General features: G+C 48.8%; 2 protein-coding genes across 4 annotated transcripts in view; one reads left to right on the forward strand and one right to left on the reverse strand.

Moving 5' to 3' along the window:
• The window catches only part of ZNF598 (zinc finger protein 598, E3 ubiquitin ligase), a 30,790-nt gene extending 25,428 nt beyond the window's left edge, over nt 1-5,362 (forward strand). For 2 of the 3 annotated variants that reach the window (XM_021006740.2, XM_021006741.2), the window contains exons 9-12: nt 11-795; nt 2,542-2,677; nt 3,781-3,925; nt 4,058-5,362. In XM_021006740.2, the coding sequence (XP_020862399.1) occupies nt 11-795; nt 2,542-2,677; nt 3,781-3,925; nt 4,058-4,405 (1,414 nt within the window). In that variant the 3' untranslated portion in view covers nt 4,406-5,362. Of the gene's footprint in view, nt 1-10; nt 796-2,541; nt 2,678-3,065; nt 3,243-3,780; nt 3,926-4,057 lie in introns of those variants that run through there. The other variant, XR_002328266.2, reaches the window with a different exon arrangement.
• A 1,196-nt stretch (nt 5,363-6,558) lies between these two features.
• Nucleotides 6,559-19,104, reverse strand: SYNGR3 (synaptogyrin 3). Its single transcript, XM_021006836.2, has 4 exons — nt 18,862-19,104; nt 11,300-11,537; nt 10,698-10,840; nt 6,559-10,049 (listed from the first exon to the last, which is right to left on the reverse strand). Exons 1-4 carry the CDS (start codon nt 18,958-18,960, stop codon nt 9,840-9,842), a joined length of 690 nt encoding a protein of 229 aa, XP_020862495.1. The 5' UTR covers nt 18,961-19,104; the 3' UTR covers nt 6,559-9,839.
• Nucleotides 19,105-21,469: the final 2,365 nt, after the last annotated feature.

The raw sequence follows: 21,469 nt of genomic DNA on the forward strand, positions 1-21,469 counted from the left end.
TCTACCCCAGTTCCCTTCAGCCAGCTTCAGTCAAACTTAAAGAAGAAGACTTCCCAAGCCTCTCCTCCTCCTCAGCCCCCACTGTCTCCTCGGGGATGTCACTTACCTATACAGTCACTGCCAAGAAGACTTCAGCCTTCCAAGAAGAGGACTTTCCAGCCCTTGTGTCAAAAATGAGGCCCAGCAAAGCTGTGTCCAGCATCACTTCAGCCTGGAATAGTAACTCCTGTAAGAGTGTTGTTCGGCCAGTGGCACCTGTCCAGGCCACTTCCAGCCATCTCACAAAGAAAGCCTCTTTGATCACCAAAGGAAGTGGTAAAGCAAGCAAGAAGAACAACAAAGTTGTGGTCTCTGATGATGAGGATGACAGTGTTGGGCTGACCACCCAAGAGATCAGGAACGCACCCACTATGTTTGATGTCTCCTCCTTGCTGGCTACATCTTCCTCGCAGCCTTTCATAAAAGTGAGCAAGAAGAAAAAGACAGGAGCTGAGAAGCAGAACTCGGCATCGCCCCCACCCCAGCCACCGATGCCAGAGGCGACTGCTAAGCCGGCTTGGCGAGAAAAAGCGCCCAGCCCTGAACACGGCTCGACTCCTGCAGTCACAGCTAATGGGTCAGAGAAGCCTGCGGCCATTGTGAATGGTCATTCAGAAAAGGCAGCCCACGTTGGCAGTGTCCCCAAGGAGCCTCCAGGGCTCACAAAGCCACCAGTGACTAACCAGTGCCCTTTACCTCAGGAAGACTTCCCAGCTCTCTGCAGTGCGGGGCCTCCCCGAATGCAACCTCCACCAGGTAACAGCAGTCAGGCAGTGGTCCCACCCGGGCAGGAGCGGGTGGGAGGAGGAAGAGGCCAGACCTCAGGCTCCAGGGTGCTGGGTTAGTCCTAAAGGCCTCTGAGGTCAAGAAATTCATTTGTTAGTCAGTGCCTAACTGTCCCCTGGGTAGCAGAGCTGCTTCCTTTCAGCAACATGTTTGAAACTGGGAACATGGGGACCCACTGGGTGTGTTCCTCGCAGAATGGCAGGTTTGTTCTATCTAGATGGAGAATTCCAGCTAAGGAATGACAGATATGCCCTGGCCTCACAAGTCCCACCTGGTAGTCTAGCAGTGAATGTAACCTGGGGAGTCACTTCTCTGAGGCTCACAGTTTCCTCACCTGGAAGAGGAAGAGGGTAGACCAGGTGACTCCTGACCTTCTTGCCATCTTTAAAGTTATGGTCCTGGAGCCCTGTGGGCATAGCGTAGGACACCTCCTGTGGTCTCTGTGCTGATGTTGGGTCACCTCCCATTTATAACCATCACCACATTTCTTTCTTTTTTTTTTCTCACCTCTACATTTCTTCAGCCACATGGTGGTTGGGTTGCTGGAGAACATTTTGCCAGGTTACAGAAGCCCACTGGGGCCCAAATTCTCCATTTTAGTTCAGCATGAGAGGAAGGGCTGTGTGTGCCCAAGAGGGAGCAAGGAGATGCGTTACACCCCCACCTCCACGATCCTGTGTGCAGCCAGGTGTGAGCACAGGCATGGACACAAAAGGTGTTAGATCCTCGTATGTGGGGTGGGGGCTTTGGGCATGTCAGTGAGTTTTTCTGGTAGGGGAGTATGCAATAAGATGTTTGTGGGAGGTTATAGGGATTTTAAAGAGAAGTGCTGTTTGATGGAAATAAAGAGTTAGGGGAGGGGGAAGTTCCATGTGTTTCTGCCTCTTATGGAAGTCTCATTACGTAAGAGGAATTAGTAAGGCAGGAGTAGCTGGGTCCCCACCAGCATGTCACTTTGACATACAGAGTCTTTCTTTGGTAGTGAGCGGTTGGGCTTGGTGTAAGTCTGTTGCTGTTTTCATTTTTAGAGGGAGGCAGCTCTGTCATGTGGTGAGGACAGTGAGCACAGACACTGCCTACAGCTTACAAGCTCTGTAATAAAAATTTTGTGTACTTGAGGATACGCTACAGCTCAGAACAGCAAGTTAGTATTTGCTTAAGAAAATGCTGATATCCCATGACCAGTGGAATGGGTTCCTTCTCTGCCTACTGAAGAGGCCTGCGCTATCCGCAGAACTTCTTTGAGAGAGTGACCTCTGTTTCTCCACAGCAGAGGCCCTTGTAACATCTTGGTGGAGCCTGAAAGAGGCTTGACTACCTTGTCATTCTGTAACAACTCAGAACTTGGGGTAGAGGACCACACTGAAGACAGTCCCACTACCTGGTGCCTCTCCCAGGTGTACAGTTGCCTTGGTTAAAAGAAGGGCTAGCTTTAACCAGTGGTTTACAGCTGTTTTTTGGAGACATCCATGAGGCTCTGTTGTGACCTCATGGTGCCATTTGTTGGCTTTCTTGTAGTCATTTTGCTCTTGTGGGACCTTTCTCTGGGCTCCAGTGTTTTCTGCCTGCTTTGTTACCTGTCAGTCCCATAAATCTGGCATTTCCTCCTCAGGTGGCAGCAGGTGGGGGAAGGGGGAAGCAGATGTCCCCACCCCCACCCAGTTGTGCCCTATGGTGTATTTCATGTTGTCTTCCTCTTCTCTTGTGGTTTTCTAGGCTTTAACTCTGTGGTGCTATTAAAGAGCCCCCCACCACCTCCAGGACTGTCACCACCCATTAGTAAGCCTCCTCCGGGCTTTACCATCATCCCATCCAACAGCATCTCCGAGCCCATCACCACCTCCATAAAAGAGTAAGTTACAGGTGTTAGGAGTGCTCCATCCTGTTCACACCAAATTCAGCTGAGCCTGTGTTTCAAGGGAGGGAGGAGGTGGGTAGGGAACCGAGTCCATGGGGTCACTGTAGGGCTAACTGTGAATGAGTGGGCAGGGAGCACTTGAGGTGTGCTACACCTGCTGCCGCCCAGGGGGACACATCTCATCTCTGAATGTCCCCAAAGTGTTGTCCTTGTCATCCAGGCAGGACCAGCCCACCCATAGGGGCTGGGGAGGTGGAGTCACAGCCGCTCTGCCAAATAGGTCCTGTTTCCTTCTCCTCGCTGTCATTTGTAACAGACTTGTACTCTGTGTCAGAATGCAGCTTCCACTAAACCTTTTCATTTGGGATGTTGCTGTCCCCAGCCCTGTCGCTGGAAGCTCTCCTGGAGAGGACCGATTTCATTTTGCTCAGTGATTCTTGGTGTGGGGTCTGTGTGACTCAGAGGAAGCCCCGGATGTACATTCCTACTTCTGGCTCCTCGGTCCGCCCTTCGGATGAAGGAAATGCCCCAGAAGTAGCTGCAGCAGCTGTGTTCTCAGGTGCTGTCACTCTTCTGATAGTATTCCCCTGGGCCCTCCCTCCCGCATGCTTAGCAGGGAAATGCTCACCAGCTGCTCCCATTAGAGGAGGACACAGGCCCTCAGTCGTCACCAGACCACTGTGGGGTGGGAAGGCTGAGACACAGATGTGCTGGACACAGATGCAGCTGCCTTAGGCCCCACTGCAGGGCCCCCGAAGCAGGGCCATGGCATGGAAGGGGAAGAGCCCTGGCCTGGGAAGCAGGAGACCTGGGTTCTAGTCCCAGCTTTGCCACCAACTCACTGGGTGAGAGCTTGGGGAGTCAGTCACCTAGCATCTCTGTGCCTCTCGGAACTTCTCCTCCTTAAAATGAAGGAGATGGTCTTCCGCTTTAAAAAAAAAAACACAATTCTTTTCATTTATTTTTCCAGGGTGAGGTCAGGGGTAAAAGGCAGAGATTAATGTTTACTCCTGCTCCCCCTATCTCTTCCTTTCCTCTTTCTTCGCCCCTCATCTCTCTCCTCTCCCTTCCCTCCCCCTCTTCCCTTTCTATATCAGGCAAGGCCCCTGCCAAGGGACTTATTTGATACCTGAAAATTTCCAACAAAGGAACAGGCAGCTCATCCAGTCCATAAAGGAGCTCCTTCAGAGTGATGAGTCCAGGTTCAACAAGTTCAAAAGCCATTCAGGGCAATTCCGACAGGTGAGCGGGCAAAGATGTTGTTGGGGTGAGAGAGGAGAGAAGTGGGGAATTAGGTTGATCTGGTATCCAGGAACAAAATGAAATTGTGCCGGGTTGTTTTTTGTTTTTTGTTTTGTTTTTCCTGGACTTTAGGGTCATATTTCTGCAGCACAGTATTATAAGAGCTGCCGGGAACTCCTTGGGGAGAACTTCAGAAAAATCTTCAGCGAGCTCCTGGTGCTTCTGCCTGACACAGTCAAGCAGCAGGAGCTGCTGTCAGCACACAATGATTTCCGGGTCCAGGAGAAGCAGGGGGCACCCAAATCTAGAAAGAACAAGAAGAGTGCGTGGCCAACTAGTACCCCTTCTGAACTGGACTGCTGCATCTGCCCCATTTGCCAGCAGGTGCTGACCCAGGATGACCTGGGCACCCACAGAGCCCTGCATATTGAAGATGAAGAGTTCCCTTCCTTGCAAGCCATCAGCAGAATTATCAGTTAGCTTTCATCAAGACCAGCGGAACAATCTCCACACCATCTATTTGCACTTTTTTGAAGTAAGGTCTGGTAAGCCACAGCTGCCAGGGGTGTGGCTGGCTGGCCGTCCCCAGGGATAGTCCCACACAGGGCCAGTGCACACCCCCTACACACAACACTCTCCTCCCCTTTGCAGAAACCAAATCGCCAGAGCACCAAATGCCTCAGGAGAAGTAGACCAGGCCACTCAGTGTGGTTAGCAGGTTGGGCAGGGGAGGGAGAGCCAGATGGGGTCATCTGCCAGGTTTACCTTGCCCCACTCAGTACATTGCCGCCACCCGCCGTTCAGGAATACAGTTGGGTTTCTTTGGAGCCAAGTAAAGACTGCCTTCCTCCCAGAATGGGGATGGTTTTGCTCTTTGTTCTTTTATTTTTTATCAAGTGACTGGGGGTGGGGGTTGAGGGGGAATAGTTCTTGTAGCCTGGGGGCCTTTCCCTGGGGTTGAAGCCAGTGTTGTTGCCACACTGGGGCAGGCCCAGAAACCACCTGCGGTCACACAAATTGGAGGAGCTTCCGTGAGGAGAAAGAATTGGGGTTTATGTTGAGGGAGTGAGACTGCGCAGTGTGTAAACGGTTGGTAATTTTGTGATTAAAGAACATGCAGAATGGAAAGCAGAAATAAAATTGTGCTACTTGAATTGGGATAATCTTTACAGGATTAGCCGAATGCGGGATCGAAGAATCTCTTTGACCTTTTATAATAAGACAGTTTATCTTCAAATACATTTATTTTGCAGTACAGCATGTAGAATATTTGTTCTGAGCTTTCTTTCTTTCTCTCTTCCTCTCCGTCTCTCTCTCTTTTTCTCTTTCATCAGTGGTCATGATTATTTTAATTTGTATTTAAAAACAGCCACCTTTCTGATTATTGGATGTATTGCTGCGGTTGAGTTGGAACATTAAAAACTGCTGCACATTGTTGCCTGGTGGTCCTAGTCTCTGCTTTTCACTAGGAGAATATGGATATTCCCAGGTCGTGAAGTCTGTGCTAGAATGAAGAAGGCTTGTTGGTCAGAGCTGGTGGCTCCTGGCTCTTCTTCCCAGTCATCCCCAGGTCAGGTCATAGGTTCTTTGCTGGGGAAGACCAAGGTCTGGCCCATCAAAATAGGGTCATTCCTGACCCATTCTCCTCTAGTGTTCCTGGGCCAGGACACAGGCCCGCCCACCCTGAGATAGAGCAGTAGCATTTGTAGCAAATTCTGTGAGGCCCCACTCTATACCAAGTCTTTGGTCATTGCTTAGGGATAGGTGAGTTGAGAACTTGTCTTCATTGGGCCCAGATTATCCCTATCTTCTGCTAATAAAAGTGGTCATGTGAGACTGCTGTGACGAAGGGGCCTTAACAATATTTCCAGCTCCAGCCTTTTGGTGCTGATATATAATGTTGGCTGCAGACCTGGTACAAGGCTGGGCTGTCTTCTGAGGGATGGTCATTATATCCACTAATGACCCTTACTTTGCTGAGGCTTCATTTCTTGTAGGCCCGGGCGTTCAAGAAGAGTCCAGCATGTAGCTGGGAAGGAAGGATGAGTACTCCATGAGCAGGGTCTCCCAGCCCGGCCAAGGATGTGTGTGCTCGGTCAGAGCAGTCTCAGACTTATCATTCCCATGAAATGGACACTATTTCCTGTGGTTTTTCTTCCATTCTAGGTTATCTAGGACAACACCAGTTTTTCTTAGCCTAGTTCTCGATTATAAAAGCCACCTTCGTCTTTAAAACAATGGTTTCCCCTTGGAAGTTATTGCACTACCCTGTTGTTTTTTTCCCATTTACTAAAAAATGGGCCTCCTGCTGTCTCCTCAGACATTGAGAATCCTTCTCCCACCAAGAAGATTCTGAGGAAGGAGGAAGCGGGGGAGGGCCTCCACAGAACCCCCACAGTCCCGCTGGTGCTACCTGGAATCACTGGATACTATACAGCCCAAGGGCTGGAGAACAGGGGACTTGGAGCCCGGTTTGCCCAACCCTCCCCCCCATTTTAGGGTCTTGCTAAATGAAGGTAGGATAGCAAGTTGGTGACAGAGCCACCAGAACCCCAGTCCAGAGCTCATGGCCACTTCACTATGCTGCTCCCCTTGCTGAAAAATGCATTCCTGGTGTCTCCAGGCCACACGAGTTCATTTGCACTCTTTATTGAAAATAAGTTGCAGTTGGGACACAGACACTGAAAATACACCATCACGGATTGTTCTTTCAGAAGAGATATATATACAAAAAAATTGTAAACATTTTTTTTTTTTACTGACGGTTCCATACACAGTCCACCCTAGACTACAATGTACATAGTTTTACTTACAACAGCAGCTTTGGGAAGCAGCCTGCCTTTGAAGAGAGGTATCTGCAAAACTTAAATGGGCAAACCACATTTGGTATCCATTTGATATTAAAAACTAGTAGAGAATTGAAGGGTTAAATGCAACAGAGTCCAGGCTGCTGATCTCCAGCAAGGAGTGAGTGGTCCCTCTAATGAACTCTGTGTGTAACAGGAAGGGGAGAGGCCAGGAGGGTGGGCTGGGAGGGAGCACCCCCTGGTTGCTTGCCAGTGACCAACCAGCCCACCTGCTGTGGGGGAGAGTTGGCGGAAGTTAAAGGTAGAGATGGGTTCTTTGAGATGGGAATGAGGTGACTTAGCCCATACAATCATTCTCCTGTAAACAGAGTTCATCATCTGAACCTGTTGTGCACCTGCTGTTGAGAAAGTTTCTGTGAATGCTTGCTTCCCTGCGGGGAAGAGACATTGCTGAGCCAGGGACACAGCTCTCAACCTGAGAGTATGGTAGGTACGGTTGGTATGTGCATGCACTGTTTACAGGGCTGGAAAGCAGAAAAGGAAGGGGGCCTTCCTTGGACATTCTGTAGATGTGTCAAATGCATTCACATTTTTTCATTTAAATCTGGACCCCTCGCCTCTGTTTTTCTCTTATGTCCTTATTTCCTCCCACCTTCAACAAGCGCTCTCACACTTTCCCCACCCAGGCCAAGCAAGGGGCATGTATGTCACCCATGGAACCTCTGGTCCCTCTTGTATCCTCTCTGTAAAGTGATCGCTCCCACAAAGCCTGCACTTGGGCATGTATTTTTAGCTGTCAGGGGAGGCAGGAGGAATGTCAGTGTCGACGTCTTGACTCCTTGTTCCTTTCAGGGAAGGTCCCCTTAGAGGATGCTCAGCATCTTGTGAGAGCAAAAGCCAATAGTGGGAATGTTGGTGTGATGCTCAGAATGGCAGCGGTATGGACATGCTTTGCTTCAGATGGTAGAGCAGGGCCCTGACTAAAGATGAACACTGGTCCCTACTGACCAAGGGGAAATGGATGGGGGGGGGTGGGGGTACTTAATGCGGGAAGAAAGGCAAGGATCTGGGGAATTAATACAGGAAGACTAAAGCATGTTCTATAGCTATAACACCAACAACTCTAGGATTTCTCTAATGAGTCCATAGGAATATAGTAAATTATGTTCCGTATCGCTGGGCATACTACCCTACCTGACAAACCACTGGCACATAAGACAGACTACAACAGACACTATTTAACAGTACTACCCACACCCAAAATTGCTATAAGGATCCCCTAGATGGAAACTTGGGCACTCTGTAGGGCTGGGCATTGTCCAGGTCATACAGTAGGGATTGGGCCAGGCCTAGGGGCAGGGCTCTTCCTGCTGCTGCTGCCTTTGGTATATCTCACTGTATTGTCAGCTCAGACCCATCTGCAGGAGTCTGAGGTGTTAAGTTCAGGCAGAAAGCCCTAGATGATTCCTCCCTCCCAGAAAACCCTGGGAGGTGGAGGGAGGGCAGGTGACAGGTCAATGCCTTCCCTTGATAGAAGGCAAAGTGCTTAAACACCATGTTCAACTTCTCTTCTTGGCCACCTCCCATTCCCCAGCTCTGTTGCAGCCCTAGGCCTGGTTTGGCAGGGAGGCTAGTTGGGGAGCAGAATCCCTAGCCCAGCAAAGAAGAACATGGGGAAGGTATCCCTGAGGCACTAACAGGAATACCCTCCCAGGAACCTGGACTCCTACCTTTTCTGGGGGCATGCACACATTTCTGCAGCAGCCCCAACTTTTATGTCACTACCAAGTGACCTGGGGACCTGGGGGAGTGAGCTCAGGGGGCACTGAGAATGGCCCTGACATCCATAGAAAGCCCATTGCGATCATGGTAATACACAGAGAGCAAGATAGAAAAATACAATATACCCATTGGACAGTATCTCACACATACAATCAATTGAAGGAACCATTTAAATTGATTATTGGCTAAAATATTGACACATGTACCTTTTGTGCTGCTAAAATGGATCAGTGTTCCCTCTAAGGAAAATATTGCTGCAATTGGTTTTCCCTGGGTAGGGGTCATGGGGTTCCCCTTCCTCAGCTGGACCTTTTCCTTCAGACTTGGGAATGAGAAGCCATGGGGCCTGGCACAGGATGGGGAACAGACACTTTAGGCTGTCAGGGAGGGATGGCACAGAGCACCCTGGAAACCCTGAGTCTTCTCCCCAGCAGGGCAGGGTTTGGGGGCTCAGGTTGTTTTGGCTCATTCTGAAAACTTACTAGAGAAGGCCAAAGGAGATAGGATCAGGGTGGGGGAAGAAGGGTCAGCCCCTTCTAGCCAAGGACTGGAGTTGGGAAAAATTCAGAATGTCCAACTTAGCAGGCTGTCCTAACTCAGAGCCTGTGGGTGGAAGCTGGCCCTGAGCAGAAGGTACTGAAGACTCAGAGGCCTGCTCCTCAGAGGGGCATGGTTGTGGGTGGGGTGAGGAGGCAAGTAGCACCCATCCTACACAGATCCAGGGAGCTTTGGGCTCAGCAATTCTCAATGGGAGCTCATGATTCCATGCTATCTTAACTTCCTTTCCTTCTAATGTTTCCTTCCTTCAGTGTTGACAAAATGCTCACTGCTTCCCTTTTGCCCTCCTTACTTTCTGACTTTAATAATTATTAAGGCCATTCTGTATTCAGAGTGCGGTTCTTCATTTCTCCCTCTTTCCACCTTCTCTTACCTTCTGGAACATACTTGGCTGCTTTCTTCCCTTCCAGCATGCACCTAATTCTCCTTTCCCTACCTAATTTCCCACCTTCCTGCTCCTTTCTTCTTGCCTTTCTCAGCCTTCTTTTTCCTCTTTCCTTCCCATATACATTTTTATTCCTTTCTCCTTTCCCTTCCTCCCACCCCCTGGCCTCCTTTCCTTCCCCAACTTCCTTCTTTCCTTCCTTCCTTTTCAGACTTAGAGGGAACACTGTGTGATTATTTTGTTTACTTAACCCTTAGAGGTGAGACAGAGAACCGAGACCACTGTACAGAGTCCACAAGACTGGCCCATAGGGAAAGGCCATAGCTGTTGCCCAAACATGCTCACAGTACCCCGATGCCCTGGGATGGGGTGGGCAGCTCTACTAATAGGCTGGCACCTGGTAGCCCTTGGGGCTGGTGTCTAGCGTCTCAGTGAACGGGGGGCTCTGGTAGGTCTCAGTGCCCTCGACACCGCTGCCTGCTGGATATCCAGGGTAGCTGGTGCCAGGGGCTGCAGTAAGCTGGTCCGTGGCAAAAAGTGACATATCGGTGCCCAGACGGTATCTCTGCAGCGCCTTCACCATGAGGGCCACCTGTGGGGGAGGTCCAGAATACAGATGGTTAATGTAACAGCAGCAGCCAGAACCCCTGAATGGGCCACAAAGGACTCCAAAGAAAGGGGGTCAGCCCCCTCTAGAAACCCGAAACAGCTAAAGGAAACATAGCTGTCAGGTAGGAAACAGCTATAAGGGAAAATAGAGACCATGAGAGATGGAGAGAGATTAGATACCAAAACAAAAAGAGGTGGAGAAAGCAAAAGACGGAAATTGGGCAGCATTTAATGGAAAGAATTGTTCAGTGGGTAGTAGTCAGGACATCTGCGATTTAGTCCTGGTTCTGTTTGTTTAGCCTTAGGTAAATCACTACCCCCCCGCTTTGATTTCTCCCTCTGTAAAATGGGTTAGATTAGGTGCTCTCTAAGATCTAGAAAGACTGTGAGACATCCAGAGAATATAGTGGCAAAAGACCAAGAAACAGATGGAGAGGATAGGAAGAGAGATGGTAGTGAGGCAGTTGTGACTCGCTGGTCCCTGTGGGTAAGCTGGGTAGCTTTGCTGATGGTGCTGTGGGCAGTTCCCAAGCCCCTATCCCCATCCCAGAGTTCTAGGCCCTATCTCTGGCACCACACAAAAGGCCAAGATCAGCCTTCGTTTCTTGGGGGATGTTGGGCCCACACTCACCCAGGTGATGATGGAGAAGAAGGAGAAAGCAATGCCTGCCCGCGCCGCATCCGCCCCCTGGCTTACTGCCTCACTTGTCTTGGTCTGCTGCCATTGGTTTGCCAGGAAACAGAAACATACAAACCACAGGAAGGACCAGAGCCCTGAAGCCAAAGCGGGAATGACTCAGAGAGGGGCAGCTGATGGAGCTTTCTCCCCTTTCCTTTCCCCACCATGTCCCCCAGTCTCTTCCCCAACCCCTACTGTGACCACTCCAAATCTCCACCACTTCCGAACCATCCCCCAGATACCTCAACTCCCACAGTGATCCCAAGTCCCTCCACCCTGAATTCCAAACCTAAATGCCTACCTCTCAGAAGTCCCCAAGTCCCCCAATTTGACCCCCCAAGACCTCCATCTTGATGCCCACCCCAACCCCAAACTGCCATCTCAAACTCCCAATTCAAATCCTCACTGACTATACAACCCCAGAATGTTTATCCTCTTTCCAAGTCCTCATCTTGATTTCCATAATCCAAATGTCCCACCTTGACTCCTGAACCCCAAGACTCCCTCATGCCCTATTCAAAAAGAAGTCCATATTGAGTCCTCCTGCCTCCCACCTGAGAAGGCCAGGTCCAGAAGCACAGCCCGCCGCCGGTCCTTGACGCTGCTGATCTCTTGGAAGTTGAGGTCAAGGACGAGGAAGAAGATGCAGGCGAAGAAGGCAATGATGCCAATGGCGATTCCATAGTTACAAGCACCTTCATTCTTGTTGTAGATGCAGTGCAGCTCGGGGGTGCTTTCACTGTTCACATAGCCCTCATTCACGATGGAGCCAAACACCACGATGGAGAACACCTTGGGGTGAAAGAGTGAGGCTGGCTGGAGAGCAAGGCCCACGCCCATCAAGCAGGCGTGGGGCTCTCTCCAGCCTGGCTCCTGGCCCAAAGGGGGTGCCCTCAGAGCCTTGTCTGGATGGTGGGAGGCACAGAGGGAGTTTGGGGGGATTGAGATGGTAGTGTACCTTCTTTTCATACTCAGACCAGCCTTGCTATCCATCCACCTGCCAGCCCCTCCAAGGCTTCCTAACTCAAGAACCCTGTTGGCTGGGTGTTTCTCCTTGGAGGCAGCTGAAGCACCTTGTCAGTGCTGCCAACAGGTATGGCTCCGAGCCACTCCAGCCACTGGGCCACCTAGCTGCTAATGAATCGATAAGACAATGTCCTGAAGGAAGTTTTGTTCCCTGTCGAGCAGATCTCCTTTCTGTCTTGCCTTATTCCCTCCCTCTCCTGCCTGACCTACCTGACTCCTTGCCATGCTTTCCACAACAACCTCACTCTTAACCTCACTCTCCCTCCCTCCTGGACTCTTTTGTTTGCTTTCTTTGCCAAGGAGATTGATATCCAGACTGAAAGGGACAGAACAAAAATGACATAGGAAGTCAAAACCCCAGACAACTGAGGAGATGGTAAGAGACTCTCCTCAATAAGTTCAAGTCATCAGGCCAAGATGAATTGTGGCTTATGGTACTGAAATAACTGTTGGGTGTGATTGCTGGGCCACTGTCAGCGATCTCTGAAAAATCTTGGAAGTTGGGGGTAGGAATGACAAATGTTGGAGCAGCACACCAATGCACCGTTAGCGGATCTGTGAATTGGAGCCGTTCTGGAAAGCAATCTTTATAGCCATTCTTTTTGTAGTATCGAAGAACTGGAAATTCATCTCCTCAACAGGGAAAGGGCTGAACAAACAATGGTATGGGAATGGAATGGAATACTACTGTGCCATAAGAAATGGTGAAGGAGTCAGTTTCAGAGGAACCTAGGAAGACTTGTATGAAGTGATACAGAGTGAAGGGAGCAGAACCAGCAGGACAATTTATACAGTAACAAACAACTTTGAAAGCTATAAGAATTCTGATCAACACAATAACTGTCCATAATTCCAGAGGATTAATGGTGAAGCATGCTACTTACCTCTTGACAGAGTGGTGATAGACTCAAGACTGCACAATAAGACATACTTATTGGACACAGCCAACACAGGAATCTGTTTTGCATAGCTAGGCATATTACAAGGGTTTTGTTTTTTCTTTTCTCCTCTGTTTCAATGGTGGGGGGGTGGAGGGAAGATAAAATCTGAACTAATTGATTTAATTAAAAAATTAAAAAAAGAAAAAAAAATCATGAAGTATGGGAGATGTGCCAGAATAATGAAGAAGGGCAAATGTTCCAATGAGAGAGAGAGTGAGAGAGCGCACACTATGAGACATTGAGCTTGACTTGGATTTCTGGCAAGATTCTAGAATGCATTTCTCAAGGGGATGGTTACTGAACATCTGTCTAGAGATGGAGATGATAATAAAGAGCCTTCATGGCTCCAAGAAAAAATCATATCAGGCTAACCTCCCTTCCTTTTTCTTGACAGGACTACTAAACTGGTATGTCCCAATTGGATTACAGGAGACATAGTTTACCCAGATTTTAGCAAAGTATTTGACAAAGTGTCTCATGCTATTATCAATGGACAAGATAGAATCATGTGGGCTACAGTAGAATTAGGTGCAAGGAGAACTGGTTGAATGACCAGACCCCTACAATGGTCATTAATGGATTTATATCAAGGTGGTATCTAGTAGAGTGCCCCTGGGACTCTGACCCTACACTATTTAACATTTTTATCAATGACTTGGCTAAAGGTACAGCTGGCATGTGTATTAGATTTACCAGTAATACAAAACTTAGAGGGAATAGTAACATATTGAAGGAGTCAGAAGTAAAATAAAAAATAAATAAATCTCAATAGGCTAGTTCTAATAAGATGAACTTTAGTAGGGACAAATGCCATTGCATTAAAAAAAATTAGTTTCATAAGTATAAGAGAAAGACAGCATGACTAGATAGCAGTTCATCTGAAAAAAAATCTAGGGATTTTAGTGGTCCTCAAGCTCAATATCTGATCAGTCAATGGCAATGCTAGCAAAAGGCAAGAGAAAGCTAATGCAACATAGGCTGCAATGATAGGCAGAAAGGAGGTGATAGTTCTATTCTGTCCTTCTCGTACCACACCTCTAGAATTGAATGGGTACACCCATCTTTATACACTCTCTCTTTCTAGCCAATCTGGCATACTGACTATTTCCCCTATACACATTCTCCCTCTTAGGTGCCCTTCCCTTCCCTGCTTCCTTCAAAGCACAGGTACTCAAGTGCCTTCTCCTACATGATGTCCTCATCTGACCCTCCCCTCCCCTGACCAGTTGTTAGTACTCTCGACCTCTGGAAATTACTTCATATTTACTATTCAGTATATGTGCTTTGGGGGCAGCTAGGTGGCGCAGTGGATACAGTGCCAGGCCTGGAGTGAGGAGGACTCATCTTCCTGAGTTCAAATCTGGCCTCAGACACTTACTAGCTATGTGACCCTCAGCAAGTTACTTAACCATTTGCCTCAGTTTCCTCATCTGTAAAATGAGCTGGAGAAGGAAACGGTAAACCAGTTCACCGTCTTTGCCAAGAAAACCTCAAATGGGGTCATGAAGAGTCAAAGTGGACTGAACAACATACATACTTCCCCTGTCCCCAACAAAATGTAAGCCTCTTTGAAGGTAGGGATAGCTTTGTCTTTGTATCACAGTGGTGTTTCATAAGTATTAAGTTGAAATCAACATATCTGTTTTGAAATATTTTGTGGACTTTTATGTGGAACCAGGATGGGCAGAATGAAGGATAATGGTTGATTACAGAGAAGTATATTTAGGCTGAATATAAGGGACCGCTTCCTATCCATTAGAGCTATCCAGAAGTAGAATATAGAACTCCTTCCTCAGGAGGGAGTGGGTTTCCCCCTCTTCACTTTAAGCAAAATGTGGAAGACCACTTGTTGAGTATGATGTAGGAAGGATCCTTTTTTTTTGGATTAAATGCCTCTTGAGGTCCCTTCTAATTCTGTGATTCTGTGATGCTATAGCACATGGCCCTCCCTTGCAGCTGAAAATGACATCTGAATTTTGTCCCCAACATCTAGATTGTTAATCTCAGATTTTTGGATCCTTAGTGTCTGACATCTGACCTAACTGCCCCTGACACCTGGATGAACTCTCTGAGACATCTGGATTCTTCGTCTCTAATATTTTGCTTCACTGTCTCTGTCATATGGATTCCTTATGGCTAATATTTGAATTCACTATCTCCGGAATCTGTATTTATAATCTCTGACATCTGAAAATGTCCCTGTTGCCTGGTAGTGAGTAGAATGAAACCACTGGATTTTTCTAGAAGAGCATTTAGGCATATGGGGAGATGGGAAATAGTGGTCCTTATCCAAACCAGGTGTCTCCAGAAAGCTCCAAAAGATGATACACTTATCCTTCCCTCTCTGTTCATTCTCTTGTTCACAGCCTGCCCCTACTGATGGTAATGGTTATAGAATCATAAAATATTTGAATTAGAAAAGACATACCTCATTTTACAAACAGGTAAACTAAGATCTGGGAAAGGGGAGGGGAAAGTGACTTGTCCAAAGGTGGCAGAATTGGGATTAGAAATCAGGTCTTTCTTCTGATTCCTGGCCCTTGACTCGTGTGTGTGTGTGTGTGTGTGTGTGTGTGTGTGTGTGTGTGTGTGTATGTCTGTGTGCATTCAAACCCTCATAATTCCCCATGAATCTGTCCTCCCATTCATCCTTAATCAAAAGCAATTAGGTTGAGGGGGTGGGATGGGAGTAGATAGCCCCACTCTTGGACCCATGAAAAGATAGAAAATTTTGTAATTGGTTATGCAAATACTTGCACCCAAATGTTCCAGCCTCTGCAACCCAACTTCCAGTCTGAGAGGACTTCCTGGAAGAGGTGGAAAGGGTTAGGGTTAGATTTATCCCAAACAGAGCCTCCCTGCATGAAAGGTTCCTGTTGCCAAGGTAAAATGGAATCCCTGCCTGGACAGACCCAGCAAAGCTGATTCCAGGAAACTCAAACCCTGTGTTTTCCTCCCCAGTCCTCTGCCCTGTTTGACACAAATGGCATCTCACCTAACCTGGGCAGCAGAAATAGATAGAACCCTTCACCTGGGAGGTCCTTTTCTATCTCTTCTATGATGGCCTCCTTGATCAAGCAATCCCACTCTAGTTGAACTCAGAACTCTATTCCCCCTTCCTTTGCTGAAATCAATAACTATGCATCTACTCCAAGGGCCTTGACCACCAAATTGCACTAGCTTCTGACATAAATTTCATGCCCTCATTTTACTGTCTGGTTACAGGAAAAAGCTATGTCATCAGGCCCTTTGCCAAGTAGGAACTTTTATTTATTTATTTATTTGTTTTTAACATTCATTAAACCAGGAACTTCTTAAACCAGGCATTTCTGATACAAATCTGCAGCCCAGACCTATCAAAACATCTAAGGGATAGGCCTTCAGCTGACTTTAGCTGACTAGAACAGGATGGAAAAATGATAATCTTCCTCAGAAACTTCCCAGGGCGGAAGGGGCAAGTCCCTGAGACAAATGGCGGTCAAAAAATCAAGATGTTAGAAACCAAAGATGCTAGTAGCTCTGAGGCAAAATCTGCCTTGGTAATCAAGAGTCAAGATCAGGGATAAAAATGAATGTTGGAATTTGGCATTGGACCACTCAGTGCCAAACAAAACTCAAGGCTGAATGGATTTCCCTTCTCTTCAGATCAAAACAGTATTTTCCTTCAGAAGTCCTAGTGCTACCCCATTCTCTTAAGTGCCTAGCTAAGGAAGGCATTTATATTTCGGGGCCCTCCTCCAAACCCCCTGATCACTTCCCAGCAGCTCCCAAGGCACAGATCTTAGGTCTTAGGGAGTCCGACTTGGCAACGTCCTTTCATCTTTCCCCTCCTTTTCACTCCCACAGACCCCACCCCAAATCAAGCCCTAATTATCCCTTGCTTGTACTGCTGTAATGTTTTCCAGAAGTGTCCTCCTCTCCAATCCTTCTTTAACATTGATGCCAGGATAATCTTCTGAAGGCAGAGGTCTAATCACTGCCCTGCTCAAAATTCCTCAGTGGATCCCTACTGCTTACATGATTACGTACCAACTCCTTAGCCTTGCATTCAAGGTCCCAACTTACCTTTGAGACCCATTGCCTCCCCCCTCTTCACACACACCAGTCAAACCAGGCCTTTGTACACACCGTTTCTCAGTCCCTTCCTTCAAGGCGCAGGGGCACCTTCCTCTAAGAGGTCTTCTCTGATTCCACCAGCTGTGAGAAGTTATCCCCTTCATAATGACTCCTGTTTTTCCATTTGCACTCTCATACACCTGTTACTGTTGGTTTTTTCGTTATCTTTGTGTCCCATGGCTCCTTCTAAGTTGTAAGTTCCTTAAGAGTAGACTATGTCCTGTTTTCTCTTTGTATTCCTTCCAGCAACTAGCCTAGGACATTATAGCTGTATTTTGTAAATATTTGTTTGAAGTAATTGTGTTTTTACTTTATAGACAGGCCCACTTCAATGGGAATGACCTTGTTGGAGGTAGGAAGGTGGGAAATGTAGAGGGAAAAGGAAAAGATTTAGGAGTCCCCATTCTGATGGAGAGACATGTCCCTGACCCTCAGGGATGATCCCCTTTTAGGGAAAAGGTAGCATACACCTTACCAATCACTACCCTTCTATCCAGCCCTGGCTTGGACACCTCAACCCAGAAATATCTTGCAAAAGAAACAGGATCAGTCACCTTCCCCTCTTCACTTCCCTAACAGCTCAGGGAATTTTCTAATATTCCTCCAGCTTTGTTTCCCTTAAAAGCTCTCAGAAAACAGGAACCTGAGCGAAGGGGAAGGGTGGGGCTAAATGAAAAACTACCCACTTCCTAATTTACTCTGGATCTCAATGCCAAGTATGAACACACATGCAACTCATGGACACATACATGCTTAACACATGGATTGGGAACAGGGAAGGGTGGGAATGAGGAGATATACTGAGGATTCTGTCTATTCCTTTGGGGGGGGAAGGGACGATGAAACAACACAGAGGGGACGATGAAAAAGTGTCAGACATTCCTCTGCCTCACCCCGAAGTGCTCAGTGAGGGATATTCTGGCTTACCTGAGGGAGAAGGTTGCTCACCTCTCAAGGAGATAAAACCCGTCTATTGTCCAGAGGGAGAGACTTAAACCAGAAAGCCGGGGGAGGGGAGGAGATGATTCAGACACATGAATCTGGAGCCCCCTGAAGGAGCTTACCAACATAGGGTACTAGCTGGGGGATGCGGGTGGAGGGTGGGGAGGTGGTAAGATGCCTACCATCAACTAGGAAGAGGGAAATAAAGGTTTTAAGAGAGAGGTAGTGGGGTGACTGAGATCTCTCCTTAGGGTCCTAGAGTATCTACTAAGTGACCCCAAATACCCTCTCTCCCTTCTCATCTCCTCTCCCTGTTCCTGAAGCTGGTGGACAGCTCACCCTCGGACCAGCAGCTGCCCCCGCCCCCAAGTCCTGGGTCTGGCCCTTGGGTGGTGACGTCATCAGAACCTCTGAGGGCCCCTCCCAAAGGATCTCAGAGGGATCTGGGATCTCAGTGAGGGCATCCCCGGCTTTGCTTGGAAGAGGGGAAAGGCAGATCATTTCTTGCTCGGTGTAGTGGTGGTGGTGGGAGGTAGTGGGGGAGTCACCCGGTGTTACAAGGACCCATGTATGCGGTGCACCACCCCCAAACCTCATCACATGTATGTGTGCATGGGCCAGGATAGGAAAGGAAAGAAAAAATGTCTGCCGGTCCTTCGCCGCCTCCCCCCCCCTTGCCAGTCCCCAGAATCCAGAAACAGGAGCGCTTGGGTGGGGAGGGACAGCCAGGTTGATTAGGAAATGAGGAAAGGGGCGGGGGGAGGGGGGCGCTCGGTGTCCTTCCACCCCAGGTTCAGGGACTCGGTACCTGTTCACACTGGACTCTCCATTTAGAGGCTCAATGACCCCTCAAGTGTTCCTCCCCCACCCCCACTCCACCTACGCATTACGGGGCAAAGTGAACGCTAGTCTGTCTCCCCGCCACCACTACCTCCTCTCCCCCCCCCCGTGTCTTCTCCGGGGAAGGACAGCACCAGCCCTGGGGAAGTCAGATCCTGGGCTCACTCCATCTGTCCCGCTGCCCCCTCCGAGGCCCATTTACCCCCACCTCTTCCAGGGGGCCCTCCTGGCTTGGCAGTCAGAGCCCTTACCCAGGCCGTGATCCGCAAGATGGTCTGGGGACGTTTGACGAAGCTTATGGGGTCCAGGGCGGCTCCAGCCCGGCCGGCTCCGAAAGAAGCCCCCTCCATCTCGACTCTGTGTGTGTCAGTCGGTCAGTGTTGCCGGCCCTTGACAGAGCCCCTGAGGATGCCGAGGACGCCGCCGATACCGCCGCCGCCGCCACTGCTGCCGCCGCCGCCCGAGCAGCGCGAGTCCCCAACCTGACGCGCGCCCCCTCCCGCGGGCGTGCGCACAAAGACCGCGGGAGCGTGCGAGGAGAGCACCACCCCCCGCCCCCTGGTCTGCTCCGAGCAGAGGTCCTTGGAGCCCCGTTCACCGAGATCCACTCTTCAGTCATACCCCACCGAAAAACCCTAACCGATTTCACTACTCCCCCCCCACACACCCCGGCCATTCTATCGATTCTTCATTGGTCACCTTTCTATCTCCTAACCACCTCTGCTGACCCTCCTTCACTAGTCATCCTTACTTTGTTCCTGACTATCCCCAAGGGACACCTTTACTGACTATTCCCCATTGATCATTCCGTTAACGATTCCCCATTGACCTACCGGCCACCCCTGGATATTCCTTACTAACCATTCCCCATTAAGTATCTCTCCCTAGCCGCCTCCTTCATACCTACAGATGTTGGTTTGCATATTATTTAGAGGTGAAGGCACTTGCTTCCCTTCCCCCTATCCAGCCTTAGCTAGTACTGGTCACTTTCCAAATGGGTAGTGATGGATAGAACTGAGACAGACCTTTCTGCAGAAAAGGGTGAGGTGGGAAACAGGAAAGCAGAAGTCTGCAATGAGGGAAGAGGGACATCGGAAATGATGGGAGCCCATGTCCCATTCATTTCACACGGAAAGAGACACTTGCCTAGGTCCTGTAGGAGCCAAGGCAAGGCCCGAGATCAGACCCCTAACTACTTGGGCATTCTCCAAAGCGGCACCCTACCCCTTGGTCTCTATCTGGAGTCAGATGACCAATCTCTACTTCTGGAGCCCCTCCTCCCAAATCTGGAAGTCTACATGTATTCCCAACACAGCCAAGAACTTTGTCTCACTACATGCAGCTAGGAGCTGGGCAGCTTAACTTCTAACCTCGATTGAACGTCACTTCTTAAGTCCTACTTTCCTCTTCTGCAAATGCGGGGTTTGGGCTGATTTCTTAGAAGCTCTGAGGTTCCATAACTGACTCATCTAAGTGGTTTGCAGGGATCCAGAGAAGACAATTTTGGTCTCTCTTATTACACAGAAGATGGTCCTGGGTAATCCCCATCCTCTCTTCCTAGCCTCACTTTTCAGACAGTGCCAAAGGAGATCTCGGTGGATGAATGGCAAGGGAGAAATGGCATCTGACAAGGTGTGGATCTGTGGGGAACGTGTCCTGAGTGTGCAGGGAAGGTATCCAATTGTGCCTGGGATAACAAGTCTCAGCCTTGTTGGGAGAGGGAGTTTCCACTATGGCTAAGGGACTTATAGATTCCAGTATCTCACTTTCCAGGATGGTGACTTTTTTGGACCTTTGAGGCAATTTCTGGTGGGCCCTGGGAGTGTGTTGGGATTCCAATCCCAAGTAAAGCTAGCCTCCTTAGATGGTCTGGGTGACATCTTCTGCTTGGCTGAGGCCAGGAGGTATCCTCTTCCAGTTCAGTTACAACCCAATAAAATAGGTATGTGAAACTAGCTCTCTCCCCAGGGGAGAGGATGTAGGGGAATAGAAAGGAGACCAGAGCTTCAGGGATGACATAGATTTGAGTTGTGGTTTCCAAGTTTTTTCTCAGTTCTTCTTTCACTTTGCACATCTCTGAGCAATAGGAACAAATTCAAATGATGCAGGATGGCTGGGCTAAAGCATACACATGTGGTTGCCCCCCCCCATAGATATATATGCATACATATGTAGAAGGGCCATGGATAATCCCTATGCCAGTTCTATAAAAGATGCTTTGGGAGTAGATCTGAGTTAGGATAAGTGGATGAGATCAAACAGAACAGACGATGAATGGACACCCTGGAAGACAGCAGGCATCCTGAAATCTGAGAGGCAGGGAAGTTAGGGGGGGGATTTCAGGGATCTAGAGCCTTAGGGCTGCAATCACTCCACAAGCTGACTGGTCATTTGGCACCTTTTACTACTTTTAGCCCTTGTTTTTCCAGAGCTTACCTGAGTCCTTGTAGCCTGAGGCTACACTGGGAGGGAGGGGAAAGGGTTTGGCAGAAGAAAACCAGAGTCAGCATTTTGGGGACCATGGAAGGAATCAGTATGACCTGCACTGATCCTGGCCAAGGGAAGCCATCCTCTGGCTCCTGAATTCTACGGCACACTTCACAGGACAGGGACCTGCTGGTACTGTGCCCACTATGCCATGGCATGAAATCCTTCTGCCACTTGAAGTCAAGCACCATCTTACCAGTGCCTTTATTCCTCCATGCTAGCAATGAGGCTGGAGCTAATCCAATGACATTTTGACCTGTTCTCGAAGTCTCATTCTCTGACCTCAGCCAATGAGTTCCCACTGGGAACATCTTATGCTACTTTTGATTCCTCTTAATTGTCCCTGAGCTGGCTGTTCTGGGATGTGCCAAC

Source organism: Phascolarctos cinereus, unplaced genomic scaffold, assembly GCF_003287225.1.
Source record: "Phascolarctos cinereus isolate Bilbo 61053 unplaced genomic scaffold, phaCin_HiC Scaffold_4;HRSCAF=312, whole genome shotgun sequence".
In the NCBI taxonomy this organism is placed as follows: domain Eukaryota; kingdom Metazoa; phylum Chordata; class Mammalia; order Diprotodontia; family Phascolarctidae; genus Phascolarctos; species Phascolarctos cinereus.

Coding starts and splice junctions, on each gene's coding strand:
- SYNGR3 (XM_021006836.2), bottom strand. CDS start 18,960: ATGGAGGGGGCTTCTTTCGGAGCCGGCCGGGCTGGAGCCGCCCTGGAC. Junction 10,841..11,299: donor TCTGGACCTGGCCTTCTCAG/GTGGGAGGCAGG, acceptor CTTTGGCTTCAG/GGCTCTGGTCCTTCCTGTGG. Junction 10,050..10,697: donor TCTTCTCCATCATCACCTGG/GTGAGTGTGGGC, acceptor CCTCCCCCACAG/GTGGCCCTCATGGTGAAGGC.